The following is a 24,469-nucleotide window of genomic DNA, read 5'->3' on the forward strand; positions in this document are numbered from 1 at the left end:
TCCATAGTCTGATCCTCAAATGTTTCCTCAATATTTCGCTTCTTTCCGCTGGCATTTTGGTTTAAATTCCTAAAAATTAACTTTTAAACTTTATTTTTAATGTTTTATGGTTTTTATTTTTGAATTTGAATAAACAATACTAGGACAACAACTACTTAAGAGTAAATACATACACGTACAAGTACACACACATACGAGTTTACACAAAAATAGTTTTCATATATTTTCTTTTGCTCTTCGAACGAATATTCCTTGAAACGAACGTTTGTATTTATAGATAGTATAACGATAAAGTATAGTTTATATTATAGAGTCATGTATAAGTACAGTGTGTGTGTGTGTGTGTGTGTGTGTTTGTGTGGGTTTACAAATACAAAGAAGGCCAAAACTTACAGCGGGCTTTTACAGCAGCAGCAGCCAAAACACTTTAAAAGTGCCGCCTGCCGCCAAACGTGCGAGACAAATTTGTTATAAACAAATTGTATGCCTCTCTCTTTCGTACTTTCGTTCTTTAGAATTACAGGGTACAGTTTAGTTTAGAGTTTATTTTGTGTTTCTCTTGTGTGTGTTTGACACTAATTATCACTACATCAGTTTGAAGCTAAATAGTTGATAAGTTGTACCCCCTTTAGGTTTCTCCTCTGCCCCAAAACAATCTTCGCATTTCGTTTGTTGTGTGCACAATTATTGCTAATAATACATGCGAAAATCCAGCTAAGTAAATTACATTTCTTGTGATGCAAAATTTGTGTTTAAACCCCAAAGCAGAACTTTCCTTCTGTGGGTAAAAGTATTTCAATATTTCCATATTATAAATTTTGTTTTCTTTACTTTAAGGTACAACATTTCCGCGATGCCCCAGCTCTTAAAACCATTTACAATCACAAAATCACACATCCAACCCGTAAAATATGTTTCAACATATTCGGTTCGTGGTTGGGGTTGGGGCTGGTGGTGATGGTGGGATTGTTTATCTCTAGATACTAATTTGCAGGTAGTTCGTTAATGCATTTGTAGCCCAGAATTATGCTGTTTGTATTGTTGCTTGATTTTTCGTATTTGTTTTGGGTTTGTTTGGGGGCCTGTTAATACTTTCAATTCTAATTTACTAATTAAGTTTCTTTGTGTGCCTTGGCGGAGGCCCAGTGGGGGGCGTTGTTCCCTCTAGGCTGGTATTGTTGTTTGTTCATAGAAATCGGGCTCATCCTCGTCGTTCTTTGCCTCCTGGCCATCCAACTGGAAGGGAAAACATTAAATAAATCTAAAATTCACTCTCTGAAACCCTTGCCCTACCGCTTGCAGTTCCTCTGGCTTGTAGAGCGCCACCAGACGCTGTCTTATGGGCACCATCATGATCAGGAAGAAGGGGAAAGCCAGCGAGAATCTCGATGACTTGACGGACCACAGCAGCACCAGGCACAGCACTTGAATGGTGGTGAACAAGTGCAGCTTCCAGGGACGCACGCGCTTCACATAGGACGTGGGTGGATAGTGCTTCACGGGCATAAAGTACAAGCGGATGCTACGGGATTGAATTAATGCAGAGATTAGAGTCCTGTCTGCTTGGATTATGCCAAGACTTACCGCTCGAACAGCTGCACGCCGCTCATGGAGGCCACGCCCATGTACAGGAACACTCCAAAGAGCACAGCCATGGGTATGAGTCGCAGCAGCGGTGCCATCAGCACCGACAAACCAATCATCACGCACACAAAGAAGCCAGACAAGCGCTGCTCCTTGACATCAATGATCCTCGGCGAATCACCAGGTGCATGGGTGCTGCAAAAGGGAAGGAAATATTAAGCAAAACGCACAAAGATCGTGGAATATGTAGTGCCAACCCACCGTGACATAATCGTAACCGAAGAGACATGCGTCACGGAGCGCACTGTGGCCGCACAGTGCCAGGGCATGCCGAAGAGTCCGCAGAAGGTGTTGAGCAAACACAGCAGCACAATGTCCCAGTGCAGGCCGGAGCCCTTCTTCAGCCCGCGCTCGGGCTTGTCCACAATCAGCTCCGATATCTGCGACTCCATAAAGATGAGAATGTAGACGAGCAGCGCGGGCACCACACAGGCGAACGGCACCCACGTGGAGGTGGCATTGAAGCCAATGTACCAGCCGCGCAGCTGTGGGGCGCTGGGCGAGAGGCCCGCGGGCACCACCAGCTTCTCCGTGTAGACAGAAGGCACGAGATAGTCGACCAGCACGAATATGGCAATGGAGATGGGCACACCAAAGTCACCGAGGGCACGGCGCGCATTGCGGCCCAGGAAGTGCGAGTTGCGGAAGAGCTTCAGGTAGTAGGCCACAACGAAGGTGGCCAGCGTGAGGATGGTGCAGAAGAGTGCGGTATTTGGCTGATTGGTGGGCAGCTTCGAGCCACCCATGGGCGCCGCTGTGGTCGTGGCATTCAGCAGCGTGACGCTCATGTTGTAGTGGGTTCCATTCAGGTCCGGCTCTTGGTCATGCGCCACAAGCGTCGGCGGCGGCAGGTTGTAGTCGGAGAGCAGCGGGTTCTGCTGGTAGATGGAGACCAACTTCATCACCGTCTCCACAATGTAGATGAGCGTGATCAGCGCCGAGAAGATCTCCTGTGTGAAGCGCGTGAGCAAACGCACATAGACGCTGCCCTCGAAGGCCGACACACAGAGCGCGATGATGATCAGCCAGATGCCAACGTAGACGCGCAGCGAAAGGAAATCAAAGTCGTTCTGCGTGCAGAACACCATCAGCGCTTCGTCGAACAGCAGCAGTGGTCCCGTGGTGCCGATTATGACCAGCGGCTGGCAGCTCAGACAATGGAAGACGATGCCCACGAACGAGCACGAGATCAGCGTCTCCGAGATGCCGATCCAGCTCTTCGTTTTGTCCGACACCAGACCGCCGAACGTGATGGCCGTGGAGAGGCAGGCAAAGTACATGAAGATGGTGGCCGCCAGCGTCTCCGTGTTGAGGCCGTCGAGGATGTCGCTCTTGTACATGGGCATGCGTCGCTTCAGATCGTTGCGCAGGCCACCCCACAGGCGGTGGGTCTTCTCCATGGGATTGGGCTGCTTCTTTTTGCGTCCATCGTCGTCATCGTCGTCGCCGTCACCGCCGGGGCCACCACCGTCACCGCCATCGCCGCCGGGTCCCATGCCAATGGCGCCCATCGATTGCTTCTCGAGCAGCGCCTTCTCCTCGTCCTTGCCGATCTTGATCATTTCGCTGTCGCGCTTCACCTGCAGCGCCTTGATCTTGCGCGTCCGTATCCAATCCTTCTTGGCCTTCAGCTCCTCGAACGGCAGCAGATCGTGGCGGTCCCAGTTGCCGGGCGGCAGCACAATCGAGTCGTCAAGGAACTCATTGATGGCCGACAGTAGATCCTTGCGATCGTCCGCCTTGTACGCAATGGCATGGAAGTGCTCGTTGGCCATCAGCGTGGAGATGGAGCGACCCACCTCATGGTAGTCCAAGTCAAAATTACGCGGCCCCAGCAGCACAAACATAAATCGCACGGGCACGGGCACCTCCGTCAGAGTGGGCATCAGGACACCCTCCGAGAGGCGTACAAAGGCAATTGTGGGCTGATCCAAAAACTCAACGGCACCGACCTGAAGGGGGAGAAGGAAATAGCATTAAAAGAAGCTCTTTGGAACCCCTTTTGGATGAGGAAACCTACCAGCACAGTGGTGGCCTCAGCTCCTGCGGGTATGCGCCTCAGGATGGTATCATTCTGCAGCTTCTTGAGATCCTCCTGCGACGATGAGTACATGTCATCCTTCATGTCGATCTTCAACTCATTGCTGCGCTTGCTCCCACCAATATCAGCTGCGGGCATAATCTTGATCTTCTTGTCATCGGTGCCGCCCGACAGGTTCTGTGAAGCAGGACCCAAAATATGATCAGTTTTTCGGGCACAAAAGAGTTTTAACGCATGCAAAATATAATTAAACATAAAGAAACAATCGTGCAGGTAAGGCAGGAAGGCACAAAGACTAGGGTTTACGTAGACAATAGACAAAAACGAATCACAATTTGTCACAATTGAGAACTTGCCAATCGTGGAGTGGTGGAGTGGAGTAGTGGAGGTGGCACACATTTATAAAAAGGTTCTAAAAGAGTGGTGGGAGTAGGCTAGTGGGTGTGACTAGGCGGCTAGGCTAAAAAGAAACATCTGGAGTTGTCTAAGCGCAAGAGGGAAGATCAGTAAAGGAAATCGTAAGCGCAAACAAATCTCTTTCAACGATTTCCTTCACTGCTTCTACGAGCTAAGAGCCACAGTAGTATCAGGAATAGGAGTGAGGTTTGTTAGTGGCTCTTTAAGGTCTCATTACACCCAGGTAGGACATCGTTGAGTGGCGCCGGTGATCGGTGGCCGCTGCAATGCCCCCGGGCGAGCCCACATTCAGCGTGGTGGCTGCTGCTGCCGCTGCTGCCGGTGGGGCGCTGGAGGTGACGCATATGCTGCGGCGAGCCTTGGCTAGGTTACGTGGCTGCTGCTGCTGTTGTTGCTGCTGCTGAGCATCGGCGCCCATCCAGAGAAACTGTTTCGTGTGTGTTGTGCACAGGGAGAGAGTTTTGTGTGTGTGTGTGTGTGTGTTGGCAAAACGTAAACAATAAAACGCACAAGAAAAAGACACAAAAAGAAACAACGTCAAAAGTGTTTGGCCGCAGAAAGTAGAAGAAGAGCAAACGTTGGACAAAAGCGTTAACGGCATTATATCAGAGTTTGGCTGTACGATTCATGGCTATATACGAGTATATTATGTACAATTTTGGCTATTCTTTACCGATTTGGGTATAAGTTGCTGTTGTTTGTTGTTGAGTGTTCGAGTGTGTGTGATGGCAGATGGCAGATGGCAGAAATAGACAGAGAATAATTGTGAAAACACGATCATGGGATTAGCAAAAACGTTTCGAAACACACACGCAATTCTTCACTGTAAAGCCAATTATTTATAGCGAACAAGCGAACGACGAGGATTAATGTTGGATGATTATGATATCAGTAGATGGATGAACCACAGATTAGTATGAAACAGAGTGAGGTTAAGGCACAGTAGGAATGTGCCTGGGCGGCCTACCTGCAGGCTGGTGTAGCTGTTGTATTTGCGCTTCGTAAATGGCAGCACGCCCTGATGCTCGTTGACATGCCGGTGCCGCAGCAGCAGCGAACGCATCACCGATGGTTTGTCATTAATGTCAATGAGGTCCTCAATCACCATCTAAAAGAGTCAACAAATAAGTAAGAGAACTCTCTGCAGCATAGCTATAGCCCAGACCCACCTGCTCTACCACACGATATGCCACGGCGGGCAAATCCTTCTCATTGAGGTCCAGCAGCACAACGCCCGTTTCCAGGCAGCGACGCAAATTGAGCAACGAATGGAATGAGAGAGAGGCAACATGAGGCTTGCCCCAGCGATCGGAGCCCTCCTCCACATCCTCCTCGTATTTGATCCAGCGCGCAGTCTCCTTCCACTCACGATCCTCGCCCACGCCAGTGAGCTCGTCCAATTGCACAAAGATCTAAGGAGGGAAGAGAAAAGAGAAAGGTAATAAAAGAACGAAACTACTGTATTACCGACTCACCTCATGTGGACTGTGATCCACTTCGGGCTTCTTGTTGGTAAACGGCGAAATGGTAATCTGCGGCAGCTCTCGCAGCTTAATGGATGAATGATGAATCTTGTGACGCCGCAGGGCACGCGGATCGTCCGAACGATGCGATCTCAGCTCGTTGAGATCAGCCTCCTACATCGAGGGAATAGGAAAAAACAACGATTAGAGTTTGAACTGTAAACTTGTATGCGATATACGTGGCTAAGGGCACGGTAAAGGATGTAAATGGTCAACCTGTTTAGCCGGCATTTGGCCATTTGTCTACAGATTGGCGATATCCGTGCATGGGTTAGCAAATGAGAGAGATACACAATTGCTGGGTTAGTTAATGATCTAATTAGGCTGTGATTTAGGCTGACTAGCTTCTAGTGTTTAGTGTCTCTAGTGTCTAGTGTTTATTGAGGACGCTACCTCCAATGCCGTGTCCTCAGGCTGCACAGAGATGCGACGCGCACCTGCATCACCGTTCTCCTCGATGGTCTTTTTGGCTTCCACGCTGTCCTGATGTGAGAATTTACGCTGTCTATAATACTGATGGCGGCTGCAAAAGGTAAACATTCAAAAGAAATTATGAATTATAAAGCGTATTTTAATGGCAGTAAACTTTGTCATGAAAATATGTAACCCAAAAACAATGCAGCAAAGTAGAGTCCCGTTAGGGTCTTCTTTTTAGGCTTGTCACAAAACAAATCGCTAGGTGCTTAGGTAGCTAGCGTCGCACCATGGGAGCCTTGCAAACAATTGCAACTCAAAACTTCAATTCAAAGAGCTTTTTGTAACTGCATGGCGGTTTCAAGCACAAGCGACAAAAATCTCCCACAGTGCAATCTCTCAGGTACCTGCTTTGCTGTTGAGAGAGCGGCAGCACGAATAGCTGAGAGAGCAAGTTGCTGAAGGCGATGACAGCTACAGATTTGTCTAGCAAAAGTAAGGTCCCGTTAGGTTCTATGCTTAGCTGATGTGGCCGAGCGTCGCACTATGGGAACCTTTTATGCAATAGGGGCTCAGAAATTAAAGTCGAGAAGCTTTATGTAGCTGCATGGCAGTTGCAGATTTTACAGACAAGCTCCAAAGAAATCGACCATAGTGCGGCCACTCAGGTACCTGCTTTGTTGGCGAGAGAGTGACAGAAGGAATTGCTGAGAGAGTAAGGTCAAACGAAAGCAATTGCGAGGGTGTTCATTTAATGTGAAGAGCCACGAAGATCTCTCGCGAATATAAATACATATCGGAGGAGTGGGGTACATTACCTTTTTCTGCGTTTTCGTTCGTGGGATTGGTCCGTGGGCTGATCATCATAGCTCAGGCTCGGCGGTGTGATGACAATCTTCTTCTTGCCAGCGGCACCACCGAACTGAACGTGCTTCTCTTCCGCCGAATTGTCCGAGTGATCGCCGTGTCCGGCACGCTCTGAAACTAATGGGAAATCCTCAGGTATGTCATCATAGTTTTGTGCATTATTCAGTGGCTCCGTTTGGCTCTCGTATTCCGAGTCCTCCTCAATATTTAGATCATTTGTGCGAACTATAAAATGTAGAGAAATAAAACTTTGAGCATCTGATGGTAAATATAAATATTAAATGTAATCTCTTACTGCTATTCTTCTTGCGGGATGCAGTGGGTAGCTGCGTGTTGTCCTGAAAGGTATTCACATCGAATTTCTCTTTGCGTACACTGGTGCCGGCAAAGACCTTGTCCATTTCCGAGTCCAACAGCACTTCATCGGGATCCTCATTGCCGCCGGACTGCAACAAAACAAAAAACAGAGAACAAATAAATACTTTTCAAATGGATTGTCCATCAATTGTGTTCTTGCTGTCCCTGCCTCACGTTATGCATGACTCAAAAGCAGCCACAAATACTTTTCAATTAAGAATCTATATACACATAGGAAAAACAAAGTCATGTGACTTCGGGCGGCATTATTGCCCCTCGTCACGAGTGTATTTATTTTTTGTTTTATTTCGAAACATGTCGGAAACATGCAGAGGGGGGGTGCCGTCCGATGTATGAAACGCATTAATCATCGCTTATTGAGTGTCAGCGCTACGCATTAGAGCAAACTACTCGTAAAAAATGAGAGAGCGAAGGAAGGAAGGAAGAGGAATGGCAGCGAGGCGAGACACTATCTACAGAGAGATGCAAAGTCCCGCGCGAGCGTTGGCTGTCTTTATATTTAATGGCGTTATTCATAATTGCTTTCAATCGATCTCAATTGATTTCCATAGTGACGAAGGCATTGATTGCCTTCGCAATGTGCGGTGCGCATTTCTCCATCAGCCTCATCTACATTTCTCAAGTGAAATATATTTTGTTGCATCCACAAGGAACGAGGAACAAGTAAACTCAATTAATTCTAATTGTCGAGATGGGGCTATCAGATTACACAAAAAATAAAGGCAGCAACAAAACAACAACAGCAGTCTTATGAAATTGTTTATTGGAGAAATCACAGCAGAAGGTTGCATGGTGTTCAATTTTCATTGTCTGGCATCTGGAAATTGTATACTCGCTGCATGATTTCCCCTTCTCTGCACTGATTTTTCTGTGTAAATTTCAATTCATTTCCCAAGAAGAAATATTATATGATCCGCAAGTGTTTGGCAAAGGTGCAAATGTACTTAGATTATTTTTAGGTATCTTTTTTCGCTACTTGGATGGAATTCTGTTTAATTTCTAGAAATGTCTAGCTTTCAGAACACTTTTAAACAAAAGAAACTTTAAGAATCCTATTCCCAAAAACCATTAAAAATATCAAGTATCCCCTTGAATATCCCCAAATATGTGCCGCTGCAGATGATGAAACACTTCTTCGAGTGCTTCGACCCACAACAGATAAAGGAAATTCACGAAAAATATGTTTGTACATATGAAAATGTAAGTGAATTGGGATTTCCCACGCTGAGCTGCCAGCGAACACCTTTTTTGCAGATATTTATTATTTACCACCACCCATTCGATATGTATACGGAAAGGGAAAGTATCCAGAGAGAGTCCTTGGCAATTATATTTACTTCCTGATAAGCAACGGCAAAGGGAGGGGAGGCGGCGAGGAGCAAAAGAGAGGCGAACAAACAGAGTTTCACTTTGAGTTTATAAATAGCGAAAACAATTTAATAACGCTGAGAGCCCCTGCACGTGTGTGTGTCCAAAGGGAGTCGAGTCGGGTCCGCGTTCTCTTCCTGTCTCTTGTACCGTTCCTTTTCTTTCTCTCTTTCCCTATTGCTAGCTCTCTCTCTCCCTCTCTTTTGCTGTGTGTGACCCCGACATGTGTTTTGTGTGCATGTCCGACTGATAAGAGCAGAAGCGTAACGCAATGCGACGCCACGTTACGTTAATTAATCGATAAACACTGCGACGCGTAGCTTGAGGGGGGGAGTGGGGTGCACATTCCACAAAATAATGTTGATATTAATAATGATAACAACAATAATGATGATGATGATGATGATTTGGGAGATAGACAACGAACAGTAAAAGTATTTTGTCATTCGGCCATTAGCCAGGAGGCTCCATCATAATCTCCCGTCACTGCCGCCACCCACATGGCACCTGGAGGCAGCGCACTTTATGCAGCATGTCAGCCGTGGCAGCGGCAGAGCGACAAAGCTTATCACACGAATAATCGATGGAGGACCCCCAACTCCTGTTAGAACACGCCGCAAAGCAGACACCCCCCAAGCTGTCTCCGAAACTGTCAAATTTCGTTGTTTTTGTGTTGTCCAGAAATGCATGAAGCATAGAAATAGAAACCCACAAAAAACAACACCAGAAATGAGATCATCCAGAAGGGAAATTAGCGTAGAAAATATTCATCGAGACAGCGACAGAGGCACAGCTCAGAGTTCATTAGCGAAACGAAACCGATTAGCCAAAATGTTGCGCAATTCTATAGATACGAGCAGAACCTATCCCAATGGCGCGCACTGTACTTTTGACTTCCAAGTTTGCTGCCTCTTCCCCGCCCTCCCTCTACCCGCAGAACCTCAACTCGATTTGACACGAGTTCTCTCGTTGAGTGCTTCTGATGTGATTTGACATCTCCTCTGCAGTGGCGGCGGCGGCGGCGGCGGCGGCGTGGTGGCAAGCAGCAAGTGAGCGGCGGCACGTGACACTCCTCCTCGCTCGTAAGTCATAAGCGAGTTATGTGGTCGTGAGCACAAACAACTTTTTGTCAAGCTGAATCACAAATTGAATCAAACTCCGGAGGCTGCAGCGAAACTTGTTTCTGTTTCAGTGGCACAAATGTCCGCCCCAACCTGCCTGTCACACAGTTGCTCTCACAAGTTGCCGCACGGATTAAAAGTTTGTCTGGCTGGGCGGACGGCGGCGGACTGGGCAATGGGTTGCCGATTCTCGGAACACATCTTAACCGTTTTTATGGCAAAAACCATTCGAAACGCCAATAAATGGGGGAGAAAAAAATGCGATTAGATGGGGGAATTTGTAATACTCTAAAGAAAGAAATTTCTTTGTAATGAGAGTGCGCCAGGCAACACTTTGGGATCTCTTTAAATCTCTCGAAAGAGACCTTGGCACCGCAGAATATTTAAGCGAAAAGTTACTGTTTACACAGGACCTGCCACAGCGCAAATACCCACTAAAGAAAGGGTATGCAAAAAGTGTTGGCAGCGACAAACTGAAACCGTTTAACTTTACATTTCACTTTTGACTTTGACTTTGAGTTGGAGATATTTATTTATACGAGAGGCGGGTTTTTCTATTGTTCTTCCACAGCGAAACTTTATGTTATTTTTGTTTGTTTTTTATTTGTTTTTTTTGCCGCCTGCCCTTGCCCTTGCTGTGCATAATTTTGGGTCGCATTTTCCACGCGTTTTCGCTGTGCTTCCATGCCGCGTAGTTTGTGTTTTCTTTGCCGTTTTGTTTGCACAAATTAACGATGCTCCCCGGTAACGTTTCGACCAACTGTCAGCCTGTGTCTGCATTTATCTGTGTGTGTGTGGAGTGTGTGTGTCTGTGTTAATTTAATGTGAATTCCGCAGCGGAAATGTTCGCACAAGCAAACGGACAGAGCAGGACAGGAGCGTACAGGATACGACAGGACATGGGCAAAGGACAAAGCAAAGAGTAGAGCAAGGGTAGGGACTGGCTGTGGCTGTGGCAGACACGTGCTAAAGGTTAACCTTTGGTCATTGTAGTGTGCCTGAAGGCGATGCGAGAGGGCGAGGCATCAAAGCGTTAAAGCCTCGTCGTAAACGTAATCTAGTGATGGGAAATCATGCTGACACACACCCACACATACGCACGTTCGGTGTCTCTGCGTAGCTGCCACAAAGTGTTGCATACTTCAAGGTCAGCTGTTGACATTGTACATGTGTATGTGTGCCGCCTGCGCGTGTGTGTGTGTGTGTGGGTGGGGAAAGTGTTTAGCGATAAATAGTCGCATAGGCCTCTGTTCTATTTATTTATTATCGTTCTATGGAATTTAATAGAGCATACGAAACATTCTTTGGCGGGGGGTTGTAAGCGGCATTTCATCCCCTAACAGATTGTTTTATAGCGTGAATATTTTATGAGCAGCGCCCCTGGAGGTGGCGACATTTTCTTGTTTTTCCATGGAAATTAACACAAATTATTCCTTGCAAATAAAACAGATTACGAGCTAAGGGATTATGCATTTGATAATGCTTAAGGGGCAGAACTTTTCCTACTTTGAATGGTTAAATAATCTGGCAAACGAGAGGGGGAAAATGAATTATAAATTACAAGAAAAGGAAGCCCTTGAACCCTTTGAACGGCAGACGGCAGACTCCTACAGGTAATGGGAAAGATTTGTGTGCCTGTTGAGCTCTAAATGTAGCCACAACTTTCACTCAGAAATCTACTTTAACTAAACTTTTTCTATGTCTCCATAAATCCTTCTCATATTTATTCTTCTGCTCTCATCCGTTGCGCACAAGTTTGGCTCATAAATATCTCAGTAACTCGTCAATAAGTTCAAACTTTTCTTTATGATTGTTACTTTTTGCCATCAATTTACGAACATTTCTCCCTCTCTCTCGCGCTCTTTTCACTTACATAATAAAGGAGTATCAATAATTCAGAGCTTGTTGTTTTTTTAAGGGTTTATAATTCCGCAAATGAATTGAAAACACGAAACCACAGCATGGCCAGGCAATCATCCATCAATTCCATAAAGTTGATTGAGGTTGGGAGGCAGATGCTCCGCTTATGCCTGGAATTTCTTCCCCAGTACACTTATGACCTGTAGGCACCCACACACACCACCTGCCTCGTGTGTTTCTGTGCATTTCAGATGATTCCTCCTGTCGCCTTGGGGCCACATTTGAGCACTTTTGCGGTGTGCGGTGTCCCGTTTTATGGCTCCCCAAAAAGTATGCAACACAAAACACGAATTTCCTTTGGGGCGCCTTTTCCCTGCCGTTTATGTGTGTATGTCCGTGTGAGGCTTATAAATGTGTGGCCCTCCCCGGCCCCCACTCACTTGTTGGCACAGCTGCCAAGCGAGAATTTCTGGACCTTTCGCCTGTGTCATGATATTGTAAAATGCTCGTGGATGGGCCTGCTGCTGTATCTGTGTATCTGTGTGGGCCTCTGTGCATCCATCTCACTGTCCCTGTGTGAGTGTGTGTGTGTGTGTGGGAAACAAGTTTCCCACTCCCCTCCCCGATGTACCTTGAACGCTCCAAGAACTTAATAACAAAAACTTCCTCTTTTTTTTTTTCGTTGCACCAGAGATTTACTTGGAATTTGATTTTCGATTTGATAACTTTTCGTCACGCATCCCACAGCAAATTTTCGATATAGTTTTTTGCTCGGCCTGTTGCACCGTGTGACCCATGTGGAGGGGCCCCAAAAACAAGAACTACGACCACACGAGGCTCGTTTCACGCGCTCTCTCTCTCTCTCGCTCGCTCTCTCTCAACGCGATGTCCGTTGTGTGGGAATGCTTCCCAACAAATGATGGGGCGCTGCTGCTGCTGCTTTTACCTGAGTGCTGCTGCTGGCGCTGCTGCTGCTTCTGCTGCTGCTGCTGTTGCTTCTGCGCAGGCGCTGGGCATGAAAGCGCGCGTATAACGGTAGCATAGTCGTCTGCCTCGTCAGCTGACAGTCGCTGCAGCGCCTCGGCCACGCTCAGCTGATTCTCAGGGCCGTTCTGGCGGCAGGCGTTTTACTACGTAGAGTCACAACTCCCCTACCCTACCCTCCCCTCCCCCTTCTGCTGACACTCCCACTGCTGATGCTGACGTAAATCGGAATGCAGTTCTGGGCCAAAGCTTTTTTGGTCTGCATTTTTTTGCGTGCTTTCGAGGCACACTGAAATAATTAATGGAAAAGCTGCCCAAGCAGGGGAACAGTACAGAAAAGGACCTCAAATGATGGTCAAGGCCGCACAAGGCCAACACTTAGCGGGGGATGTTTTAGGCTGAGCAGCAAGAGGGGCGTGGGGTAGGGCAGGGTGTGAAAGCTTTTGGCTCAAAGTTTTCCCGCTAATGCTGATGCATAAAAAATCTATTCCACTGCCTCCTTGTTGCTTTGTGGGGCATACAACATAACAGCAGCAGCAGCAGCAGCAAGGATACACCATTAAGGCTCATTAGTCGTGTGTCGCTGTGTGTGTGTGTGTGTGTCTCTCCCTCTCTCTCTCTCTCTCTCTCTCTCTCTCTGTGTGTGAGTGTCTCTTTGCGTTTGTGTGTTTTTGGGTAATTAGCGATAACAGTTCGAGTTGTAATGCGGCTAATTGAGTTATGTGCATGTGTACAGTGCCTTACAAGAGCATAGCACCGTGTAGGACACTTGTCCCACGTGACAGGCAGTCAATTTTGATTATGTCAGCTGACGGGAAGGATGAGGTTTTGATTATGCAAGATGCTAGTGGGACTGGCATGCAGCAGGCAGGAGAAAGTGAGACTCAAACTGCTGTTGGGGGTTTGGGAATTTGATTTTGCCATGCAAATATTGTAGTAAAAATTGTAATTAATGCTGTAAAAATATGAAATTATTTCGCTTAGATTTCAGACTTTCGATAACTGATTCTAGATAGATTTACTTGAAATATTTATACACAAAAAATCCATCATTCAACTGTATTTAGCACCCTGAAACGCACTGTCCTCGCAGCCAACACACACACACACTCGCTGATCATATTTGAGCATAAATCATGGCATACTTTATGGTGCAATTAAGTTAATTGAGGCTACTAGCGGCTACTGCTGTTCCTACCCCTGGAGTGCTTTCACCTGGTGAATGGTGTCAATGAATTGATTGCGATTGCAAGTCCAGCACACAGCTAACTATTACTTTTCATTGCCAATGTCAGGGCGGCGGCAAACTAAACTAAAAAAAAACAACAAAAAACGACTGCCCGGCCAGGCCAGCGACAGCCTTGACCACGAATATCGATTTCCTGTTTTGCTGCTGCGGCAACCGGCTGCCGCTTCATTTGAATGCTGGCTTCCTGCTGCCTGCCTGTCTGTCAGTGCTTTCCGATGCGTTTTCCATTTGCCATTTGCCACTTGCCACTTTGGCAATTAAAATGCGTTTTCCCATTAGGCTTTAGCCTTTAAGCTGACAGACAACTCGGTGTGTGTCGCCCGCACCTTTCCCTCTGCTAAAACAACAAAACACAAAAACAAACACACACACACACAGTGCATACGTAACATCGCACCACACCATAATCGGCTCTAACTGTAATGCTCGTAGAGGTGTTGCGGGGCGGGTCGGCTCTGGGCTGTTGAATGAATGAATGAACGAATGCATGATTAGGCGAGATCTGATCTAATGCCGGCCGCACCGCACCGCACGCGAAAGCGAAACTCAAATTGAAACCGAAACTGAAATCGTACACTGGAATACTGGAAGTGCTGAAAACTGGTTCCTAAATTGTGTCAGTCGTTGGCTGGCGGGCATTTGGACAAACTGCGGAAATGTACAATACAAAACAAAAGCAACAACAGCAACTATAAAAATCAATAACAATTACTTGACATTACTTTGCGATTTGCCAGCGAATTAATCAACAAATTTTGCAACGAATTTTTAAAGTGTTTTATGATGGAAAATTACTGAAATATTCGCAATTTTAGAGAATTTTTGTAAAGTTTTGATTGATTTCAGAGAGGAAAAATTATGAAGGGTACTTAGTGTGTGTGTGGAAATGCATTACAGCTAATTCTCTGCTGGAATTATTCCGAAATTGGTATGGAAATGGAAGGCTAGTAATATATTGCAACGGATAGTCCCAGGATGAGCTCATTACTGTCATTAGACCCATTTGCTTAATTAATTACATATCTAAAATCAATGCATTTGCAAACGATAGGGTATTATTAGTCGTTTGCTTAATTATGCAAATGTAAAAGCAATAAGATAAACACCGAAACAACGCACCGTAGCTAAGTCCCGTTGGTTATTCTTCTGAAGCTACCCACAAGTAAAATATGCTTCAGGTAGCAGACGAGAACGAGAGTCGCACCATGGTAAACTTCCACATAAAAGCGTCTCATAAATGTGCTACCTGCTTCACATAGCAAGGCTCTTCGGCAGCTACAGACATTGCGGACGAAAACGAACAAAAGCTCCCATGGTGCTTTGTCGTTGACTTCTTCGGCGCATTAATGTAGTTGTTGTTCTTGAAGACAGAGAGCCAAGCAAAGAAACGAAAGCAATTGCAAGAGTGTTTATTTTGTGAGGAACAAAGAAGATCAAGAGATTAGACATTTGTCACTCCACTTCATTAAAGAGATGCAAAAACAGGAGCGAGAGAGAACACTGCATTAGCATTGCGAGAGAATGTATTTCGTGCAGTTACGGAGCGCAGCTGATACGATTGAGAGAGAGAGAGAGAGAGACACACATAACGTTTCACTGCCGTCTTAGCTAAATGCAAAAACAGGAACACCATCCTACAAGTGTTGTAATTCGCATCATAGTTCCCGTTTCGATTATTATTTCTACTATTTTAAGCAACTCACCTTCTTTTTGGTATTGAAACCCAGGAATGACAATTTGCGAACATTGTTCTCCCTGCCGCTGGCCGAACTGAAACTCATTTTGTGTGTGGGAGAGTGTTCTGCTTCCGTTTACTTCAGTTTAAGTGTGCAATCAATCCAATTGCAGGATTGTTTTTTAGGTAATGTCTCTGCTTATTTGATGATCAGGCAGTAATCGGGCATCGAGCTGTTGTTGTGGGAGATCTGATGGGGCCACTGTGGATGCTCCAGGAGTCTCGGCATTCGGTGCAACGTTTGATAACAGCCTGAAAAGAAAAACAACAAAATAAAAACAGTTACAGAAAACAGTAGACACAACATGGAACGCTTTTTCATTAATAAACAATTTCGACTGTTGCTGTCAGTGGCATGGAGAAGGCCAATTGAGAGCGATTCCCCCTTTTGAAAGAAATATCATCAACTGCTAGCGGGGGCAATAAAAACACACACAAACAGACACACTCAGTACGAGTATTCCCGACGCGACGCGACTCAATTAAAGTCAAATGGCAGCCACACGCACAGCACCCCTCAGCCCGCAAAAGGGGTTCGCGGGAGCAGCCGCCAAAAGCACGCGACTTGCGTTGATGGCTCGTGATCAATTTGCGTTATTTGAACACTCAATCTATTTGGTTATGGGAGCGCTATATATAGGGAAGTGCTAGGCATAGGGGCAGTGCGGCGGTGTCTCCTTTGCCACTGATCATCGTTCCATCCCCATCCCCACTCTCTATTTTAGGCGATGCGATCTTTTAATGGCAATCTCTTGATTAATTTCGTCACATTTTATGGCTATGAATTCTTAGAAAATTAATGGGGCAAAGTCGCTGCTGTGTGTGTGTTCTGTGTGTGGAGATCACTTAATCGAGCAAACAGCATTTATGTTGATTATATCTCAGGGTTCTGCCTTGTTCCTTTCACGCCTCCCATAATCCTTGGGGCCTATAATTCTAAGGGCGTAGCAGCAGGCATTGAGCCCAAGTCAACAAAGTGAACGGGGACCGAACCCCACTGTGTTTCCAGCTGTTAAATGCTTCGTGTCGGCAGGTCCTTAATTATTCAGTAAGCACCTTTCTTTCTCTTTGTGTTTCCCTCCTTTGGGCGGGCGAGAGGAGGGGAGGTGGTGTCCCAAAAGTTACACAAATTCAATTATCTCCTTGGAAATGCCATTCACCATTCACACGTAAACGGCGCCACACGAACAACGAACACGGTTTAAGCACGTCTCTAAACACACACGACGATGCCACCACGTACACGATATTCCACAGGACTCGAAACTCGGGGAGACAGACTCGAGGCGTCCTCTATGACATACGAATGCCGTGTGAACCTGTTGCCGCTGCTCGAGCACTGATTTATGTGTGTGCTTGCTTCTGCGGTAAAGAACGTTGGGGAAGTGAAGCGCCCCAAGCGACCCAAAGCCCACACATCCAACCAAACCCGAAGTCCCCGAGTGCACGAAACCCCCGAACGCCGCAGTAATATCTCCCGAGTATCGTATCGTATATCGCGCATTGGGAATCCGACATGAGTCTCGTGCTTAGACAGCGCCTCATTTTAGTAGACGCTGGCAAAAAATTTTCACTTCGCTTCTGTCTGTTGATTATGTAAGAAAATGTGACTTGTCTTTAAGACGTTTGGGTCGGGTCTTAGGCGGGGGCGGGCTTTTGGTGGGGGGGTTCTACTGTTTGCCTTGGATATTGACTTTTGTTTGCCATATGTTTTCTAGCGATAAAAATGTATAAAAAATTGATGCCTCTGCTGCTCCTCCTCCTGCCTGTCTGTCTGTCTGTCTGTCTGTCTGTGTGACCATGGATTAAAAGTTAAGTTGCTGTGTAAACAGAACTTTCCGAACTTTTGGCTTTTGGCAGAGACCTTGAACACTCCACACACATGCAGCAGTGGGTGTGCCCGTGCGTGTGTGCGGCACGTTACGGTAAATGTTATTAACTAATAAAAGGATTTTCCAAGTTGATAGATTGCTTGTGTTGCTTGCATTGAAAGTGCTTCAAGGTTGCAAGGTTATTAATAATCAAAGTACCCTTCATGCCCCCAGACTGGTTGCTTCCTGCCACAGAACCAGTCGCCTGATCATGTGTTTAGATATGCGCTTCTATTTTTATGAATTGTTATTGATTGTGGCTTAAATATGTATGGATATTTAAACAAAACTAATGCTGTATTTGCTGTGCAGAAAGTATAATTTTGCGAGTACATTTTACACAACAATTTCTCTAGCAAATATTCTTAAAAACAAACCCAAAATAAGCCACAACTTTGGTCTAAATCTGGCCTAAAATTTGATTGATAATAAATGCAAAACAAAACCTTGGCAAAGAAATATGATCAACAATAAATTAAAGTGGTTTTGCATAAGAATTTTAATGAATGAAATTAGTTAGAGGTAAACGAAATGTTATGGAATTTTCTTAGGTAATTTATGGTAATTATGGGAATATGAAGTGTAGAAATATTTGCCATATTTATCAATCAATCTCCTCAAATACTTGCTAAAATTTCCTTGCATTCCAATTCCCATATCGCTGTCTCCACAAGAATCTATAATCTCTCTAGTTCTTCAATTATTCCTATAAAAGTCCAACTTAATCAATCCAAAATCATCTGCCATATCAGCCCTCTCAAGAATTTTTCCGCTCTCTCCTAGATTATATACAATCTTTCCACAACCTACAACCCACAATCCACCTCGCTCTGCTCAGAATCTCAGCAACAAATCTCCGCAGTCTTCAGCGTAGTCTCAGCCCTAGAGGAATCTACACATCAATAGCAACAACCCGCAAGACAGATCCATCGTGTGGTATCTACAGAAGACACTTGACTTTCACAGTTATTTCCAGCTCAGCTGATTCCAAAACGAATTCTGCACTCGAATGATCGCGTGACGTTCCAGAAACTTCGATGCCCAAAAGGAAAACAAATAAATTTACACATTTTTATATGGCACCCACACAAGACAGAGACAGATGCACCCAACCACACACAAGAGGAAGAGAGAGATGTAGATGGGGTTTTGGCATGTCATCAAAATTAGAGCAAAGGGGGGAAACTGTTAAACACAAGACACAACAAACAAATCAGACGGACGCGACAGGTTCCCATAAAACTCAAGAAAAAACCTCAAAAGGTGTTACATTAAAAAACCCCCCAGGGGAAATGCGGGAGGGAGGTGGAAATGGGCAGCTACCACACACACAACAAAATTAACGTGGTGATCAATTTTATGGGTTCATTAGCGTTTCGCTGGCAAACTGGACGCCAAACGATCGATCGTACGACGACGCAAGTGACTTAATTTTGATTTAAAATATTGTTTGTATATGGAATAATATCGTATACACCCGATAAAAGCTGGGTTGGGGTATTAAAAGAACTGTCCGTTCGACTGTCCGTACGTCTGTCCGTTCCCACCTTGCACTGCTTATCGCAACTACCAAGAAGGAGCCATTCATGGCGATTCTATTTCGAGATACAGATACAGGCCACAGATATTCTCTTTCTTAATTGATTAAACCGAATTTGACAGTAATGTATGGGGAAAGCCAAGCTATGCGACATCATAAATTATCTAATTGTCTACTATTATGTGTCGTGTCGCCCCGAAATTGATTTGATTTGCAAAGGCACGGCGCAGACATCTAAATTGATGGATGATAAGTGGGTGCCCACTGGGAATGGCTTTACTTTTGCGCTGGTAATCGTTGGGTGAGGTGAGGTTTATCAGGTCTCGTGTGTTGGCTCTTTATCAGTGGTGCACTCTCAGCCGGTTCCAACCGGTTTCGCGCAGTCAGCTGCTCTTGGGCTCATAATTTTCTGCACAGCATTTACATTCACGTGTTGGTGCAAGCCGAACCGGTTTACGAAATTGCAACACTCATCAGCAAATCGGTGGCAGCTGCAACTGCAACTGACATTGAACTTGAAACAACTCAAGCGATGCAAAGGAACAGAAAAAAAGAAGGGGTAGCACCCAGCACAGTGGCCAGCAAACCCCTTGGAACGTTAAAATGTCAGCATTTAAGCCCCGACACTCGAGATATGGAAGAAAGCGACGTCGAAACACCGGTAATTATATAGAAGTGTGCCCATATATATTGTGTAAATAATATTCCACGACATATATGAGTGCATTAAAATATTTAATGATTGAAAACGCATTGCCCACTCGAGTGACTGGGGCTGTAAATCTTAGCCAAAGGGTCATAAATATTTGGTCAGACAGATTACCCAAACTCCTACACCATCACGTAGCCAAAGAACAACTGTGTAGCGCCACTTTCCACTTGAGTGACAGTTGCTACTAGCAACAATTGTACGTTCAGGCAGCTTTTGTTGAAGGATTTATGATCGGCAATTGTGGCGAGCACAAAGAGCACTTTAGGCACAGGCCAAAAACTGCACTGGAAACTACACACAAACACGACATTTGGTAGCGAAATAAAACCATTTTTTTAACGCTTCACTGATCCACACACAGTGTGGGGTGTGGATTGTGGGTTGTGGGTTGCGGAGTGCAAAGTCACAACCAATTCCACCTGCAAATATGTACATGGGAATCGTATATTCAAACGAAACTAATTGGACTTCTGGCACCACCACCAAACTAATGACTAAACGATTGAACGACTGAATGACTGACAGATCGACGACCGCTGTGGGGGCTGCTGAGCAACGTAAGAACCTGGGGGGGCGGGGCACATGTTACGCCCAGTCAATGTCTGGGTTTTCTTTTGGGGTTCTGTTTTGCGGCTGCCGCGATAAGCGATAATTGTTCATATCGCGATCGGAAGAACAATAATAATAATTCGTCAACTCTTTTATAAATAACAATCTCTCTCCATATCGAGTTCAGAGTAAATGCCGCCCAGTAAGCAAAGAAATGTTCTTTTGTCTAGAATCTAGATGCAAGATACGAATCCTTGTAATATGATCTGTCATTTGTGGGGGGAAAAACCATATAAAATATCTTGTTTCATCATCGAATGACGAATGAGGAATGGGATGCCTCATTCTTTCGACTTCTATATGTTTATTTTTTGCTCAAAATTACTGACATTTCATAGAAAGAAAACCGCCAGCCATACTTTTACTATCGCGGAGTGACGCATGAGTAAGGCTAATGGAAAAAGAAGATAATTTCGTCATTGAAGTGGAAGAAAAAGGGAATTTAAATAGATTTAAAGAGAAATGCCTTTGTGGACTGCTCGCAGGATTGATTGAGAGAGAGTTACGTGATAACATTGAAGTCTGTATCCACTTTTATCTACAAAACGACACTTAAAATTCTTTCAATTTCGATTTCTACTATGAATTCTTCTACGTTCGTGTCTGTGGCGCTCCCCCACAACTTATTTCACTTCCCCTTCCTATGCGCTTGCCCATTGGCTATTGTTATTACATACTTTCAATTTGCACGCCGCTGCAAATTCCGTGGAAGCGTTTTCACAGGAACAATAAATATCGCTCTCAAAATACAGCAAGAGCTTGGCGGCAAGTTGTGTAAACAAAAGTGCAACGCAACCTACCACATCGGTGGGTGAGGGGGAGAGAGGGGAGGTGGCGGAGGAGGAGGAGGCACCCCTCGCATAACAATAAAAACAAACTTTAAGCGTCATGATACATTTTGGTTTAAACATCAGAAAAGAACAATAACAAAAGCTTCAGCAGCAAACCAGAAACAGCAGCAGGAACAGCAGAAAAGGGAATAAAAGAAACAGAAAAACTAGCTGGAGGGCAGTCGAAGCATTTGATACCCTTCGCTCTTAATTTCTTAATCTCTCTGGGATATTTATTATATAAAATTTCCCCCTTTGCATGACCAACTTCCTGGGAAGTAGTCAAATATCCCCGCCCTCAAGGGTATCAAAAAGCACAAAAGTCGAGATAAACAAATTCTAGTTAACATTGTGTGTTTATCGTGTGCGGCGCGGTCGCGACTGCAACATAGGGGGTGGGGGGGAGAGCCAAATTATTGAGCCATTACTCACCAGATGTAACCGCAGGGGAAACGAAAGAGGGAGATACTCCCTACCTACGCCCCGAAGGGAAGGGAGAGAGCGACAGGGAGCTAGCGGTTGAGGGTGCCAAGAGCACATATTTGCCAGGCGAGAAAGTGCAGCGCTCGCAGTTCACGTGCTGCGCTGAACGGTTCGAGAGGGGAGGGAAGAGAACACTCAACGCTGATAGCAGAAATTCCCCCGAAGAAGAGTTGTTTGTACTCTTCTCTTTCTTTTTTGTGTCCGTGCTGTTGTTTCTAAAAAATTTGCATAAAAAGCAGACAAACTTAGCATAAAGCGCCGCGGGGAATGAAAGAGAATGGAAAAGAGAACGGCGATGGCAAAAGGGAAAGAAAAAAGGGAGGAAGAGAGAAGAGAACGTGCTGGCTTGCCCTGGTGTGGCGGCTACAACTGAAACTGTGTTAAACTTTGCTGCTGAAACACGCTCAAAAAAAAAACAGCAACAAAGAACAAGTAAAACGTTACAGCGGAGTAGTCGACTAGTCGATACCCTTCTTTACGAACAATATACATATGTGATGGAAGTATTTCCAAAGAAAAACTATAAAAGTGGACAATCTTTTCATTGTCTTGCTGTTGCATAACCCCAAACAAATGCATATACCCTTGTGTGTTCGGCTCGTGCCAGGGTGTATCCGTACCAAACACCGCCTCTGGTCCAATCTGATCGGAGCGGAGGAGAACCGAAATAGAACCAGTTTCCAGAGAGTCACATGCTGCAGTTGCTCGGACTTGATTTATCTTTCTCCTTCGGCTGCCCAATAATGGTTCGGCGACAATAATTGCGGGGAGCATGTCAGCAGCTTGGCCGCCCCCCTTGGCCTTTCGTTGCTTTGGTTCAGTTTCGGTGCGGTTCAGTTAATGTTATTTTTAATTGTTTTGCCTGGGGTACATACTTATTTTCTTTGACACTTTTCCAAATGCCACACACAGACTGTATCGAGTAGATTTTAATTTTTCCTTCTCAAGTGACGGATGGCGGGGGAGTGGGGGCAGGGAAATCGCCAGTCCAAGATATTCACAAATTTAAAGATCTTTTTGCACAGAAATAGCCGCAGACAAGTCGGATAGAGACAGAGAGACAGAGAGAGAGGGAACTGTTATAATTGACACGTACTTCAAGTGCTCTCTTTCACTCTTCTCCTTCTCCTTACCTTTTACTCGGCCACAACAAGAAGCAACAGCAACAACTGACAGCGACAAACGCTGATGATGACGTCGCAGCTTTAGTTTCTCGAGTGATGACCAAAAATTTTCCACTGCTTCCGTTGCGCGGGGTGGGGTGGTTCAGTCAGTGGTGCGTCTCAGTGGTTCATTGATTGGGGGGCAAGGCAGTCAGTGGGTCCCTTGACTGATCGATCCGCTGCAGCAGGCTGGCGCGGAAGCTTTTGTTTGCGGGGGCGAAGGTTGTCGGCTTTTTGGCAAGAATAACATAAAATACAAGCACACCACACACTCGCGGACACACGCACTGGATAGGGTAGAGAACGAACGCGTCGATAAAAACAACAAACGGGATAGGGAGAGAGAGAGAGAAAGAGCGCGAGACACAGAGAGAGGAGAAACGCACAGTAGAAACAAAGGCACAAAAATGACAGCCAGAACGCAACGTTTGTTGTCGCGTTTATATGTAAGACTATTTTTTGTTCGTTGTATGTTCCTTTTGTGCCTTTTAACGACTTTCTGTCTATATTCTGTCTATTCGTACTATTTCGCGAACGAAACGAAGCGAACGAACGCGTGTAAACTTGAACTTGTTGTAAACGGTCGTCGGTCCGCCCGAATTGCTGCGCTGCACGTTTCGAAATGATTTACTGTTCCTTTGGCAGCACGTTTTTAAACAGCAGAAACAGCGAACCTAACCGATCGACGCAACGCAGAGCAGAGCGAAACAGAGAGCGAAAACAGCTGCTGATCGCTGTTGCTCTCTTCGCTCTCTCCTTCTCTCTCACTCGCTTCGGCAGGCTAAATTAACCCTTACGCACTCCATATGCTGCGCTGTGACAGTTTTAGCCCTTGCTTATCTATTAATAACGTTGGACTTCGTTTGTTAAACTAAAAATAATCAGCGCATGTGTAAGCCCCGCCGCCAATATTTACCCAGCAATTCACACCATGCAAATTACCCGATTTCCGACTCTCTAATTGATTGAATTTGCATCGAAATGAAGTGAATATCCACAAAACTGTTAAGAACTGTTCGACACTCGATGGCCAATCCGGTCATAATTTTTACCCACGTCTACATGTCGAATAATTTTGATTGCGGCTTCATTCTTGAAAATTTACTGCTTCCATAATGATTAAACGCAGCCAAAATTATGCCCCAGCAGAGGAGGGGTGTGTTCTGTTGTTCTGTGGGGTGTGTGAGGTGCCGTGCCGTCTGATAAGGGGGAAACGAAAGCTTTCCGTGAGCAATCTAAATAAGGATTTACCTTATTTGATGTTTGATTCCCATGGGCATTTTCCGATTGCTGCGTCCCTACGTCAGAGTTTGAATTAGTTGTGAAAATAATCTTATTCTGGTCTATTGGGGATACAAATTTGCAAGTCCGTGCTAATTATGCGCAAATCTGTGTGAACTGTGTGGAAAGTGGTGCGACATTTTTGTCATTTAATCAAATTAATTACTCTATTTGACAGCTATTTTGATCGAGTGCGTTAATTGGCGTGGCTGGTCTGTCGAGGAAAATTTACGATCCTACTGGGGCTTTGTCTAAGGCCTAGAATAAACAGAAACTTGAAACTCAAGAGCACATGATTCACACGATTAAAAATCCATTACTGTGATAAGCAGCAACCATGCCGATACGCACGGCGCACATGCAAGGGTTAAGCGCCGAC

General features: G+C 45.4%; 1 protein-coding gene across 9 annotated transcripts; it reads right to left on the bottom strand.

Moving 5' to 3' along the window:
* Nucleotides 1-508: 508 nt before the first annotated feature.
* LOC117894442 (anion exchange protein 3) lies at nucleotides 509-23,434 on the bottom strand. Of its 9 annotated transcripts, none has more exons than XM_034801518.1 (15): nucleotides 22,780-23,434; nucleotides 15,570-15,853; nucleotides 7,202-7,352; nucleotides 6,858-7,131; nucleotides 6,019-6,148; nucleotides 5,842-5,868; nucleotides 5,578-5,739; nucleotides 5,272-5,514; nucleotides 5,070-5,210; nucleotides 4,320-4,529; nucleotides 3,665-3,862; nucleotides 1,846-3,596; nucleotides 1,585-1,779; nucleotides 1,294-1,522; nucleotides 509-1,236 (listed from the first exon to the last, which is right to left on the bottom strand). In XM_034801518.1, exons 2-15 carry the CDS (start codon nucleotides 15,645-15,647, stop codon nucleotides 1,165-1,167), a joined length of 3,861 nt encoding a protein of 1,286 aa, XP_034657409.1. In that variant the 5' UTR covers nucleotides 15,648-15,853; nucleotides 22,780-23,434; the 3' UTR covers nucleotides 509-1,164. The 9 variants fall into 9 exon arrangements, with proteins under 9 accessions (XP_034657409.1, XP_034657411.1, XP_034657410.1 ...); XM_034801520.1 differs by lacking the exon at nucleotides 22,780-23,434 and adding an exon at nucleotides 22,522-22,659; XM_034801519.1 differs by lacking the exon at nucleotides 22,780-23,434 and adding an exon at nucleotides 16,658-16,954.
* Between the last annotated feature and the right edge of the window lie 1,035 nt (nucleotides 23,435-24,469).

Source organism: Drosophila subobscura, chromosome J (assembly GCF_008121235.1).
Source record: "Drosophila subobscura isolate 14011-0131.10 chromosome J, UCBerk_Dsub_1.0, whole genome shotgun sequence".
NCBI classification, from domain to species: domain Eukaryota; kingdom Metazoa; phylum Arthropoda; class Insecta; order Diptera; family Drosophilidae; genus Drosophila; species Drosophila subobscura.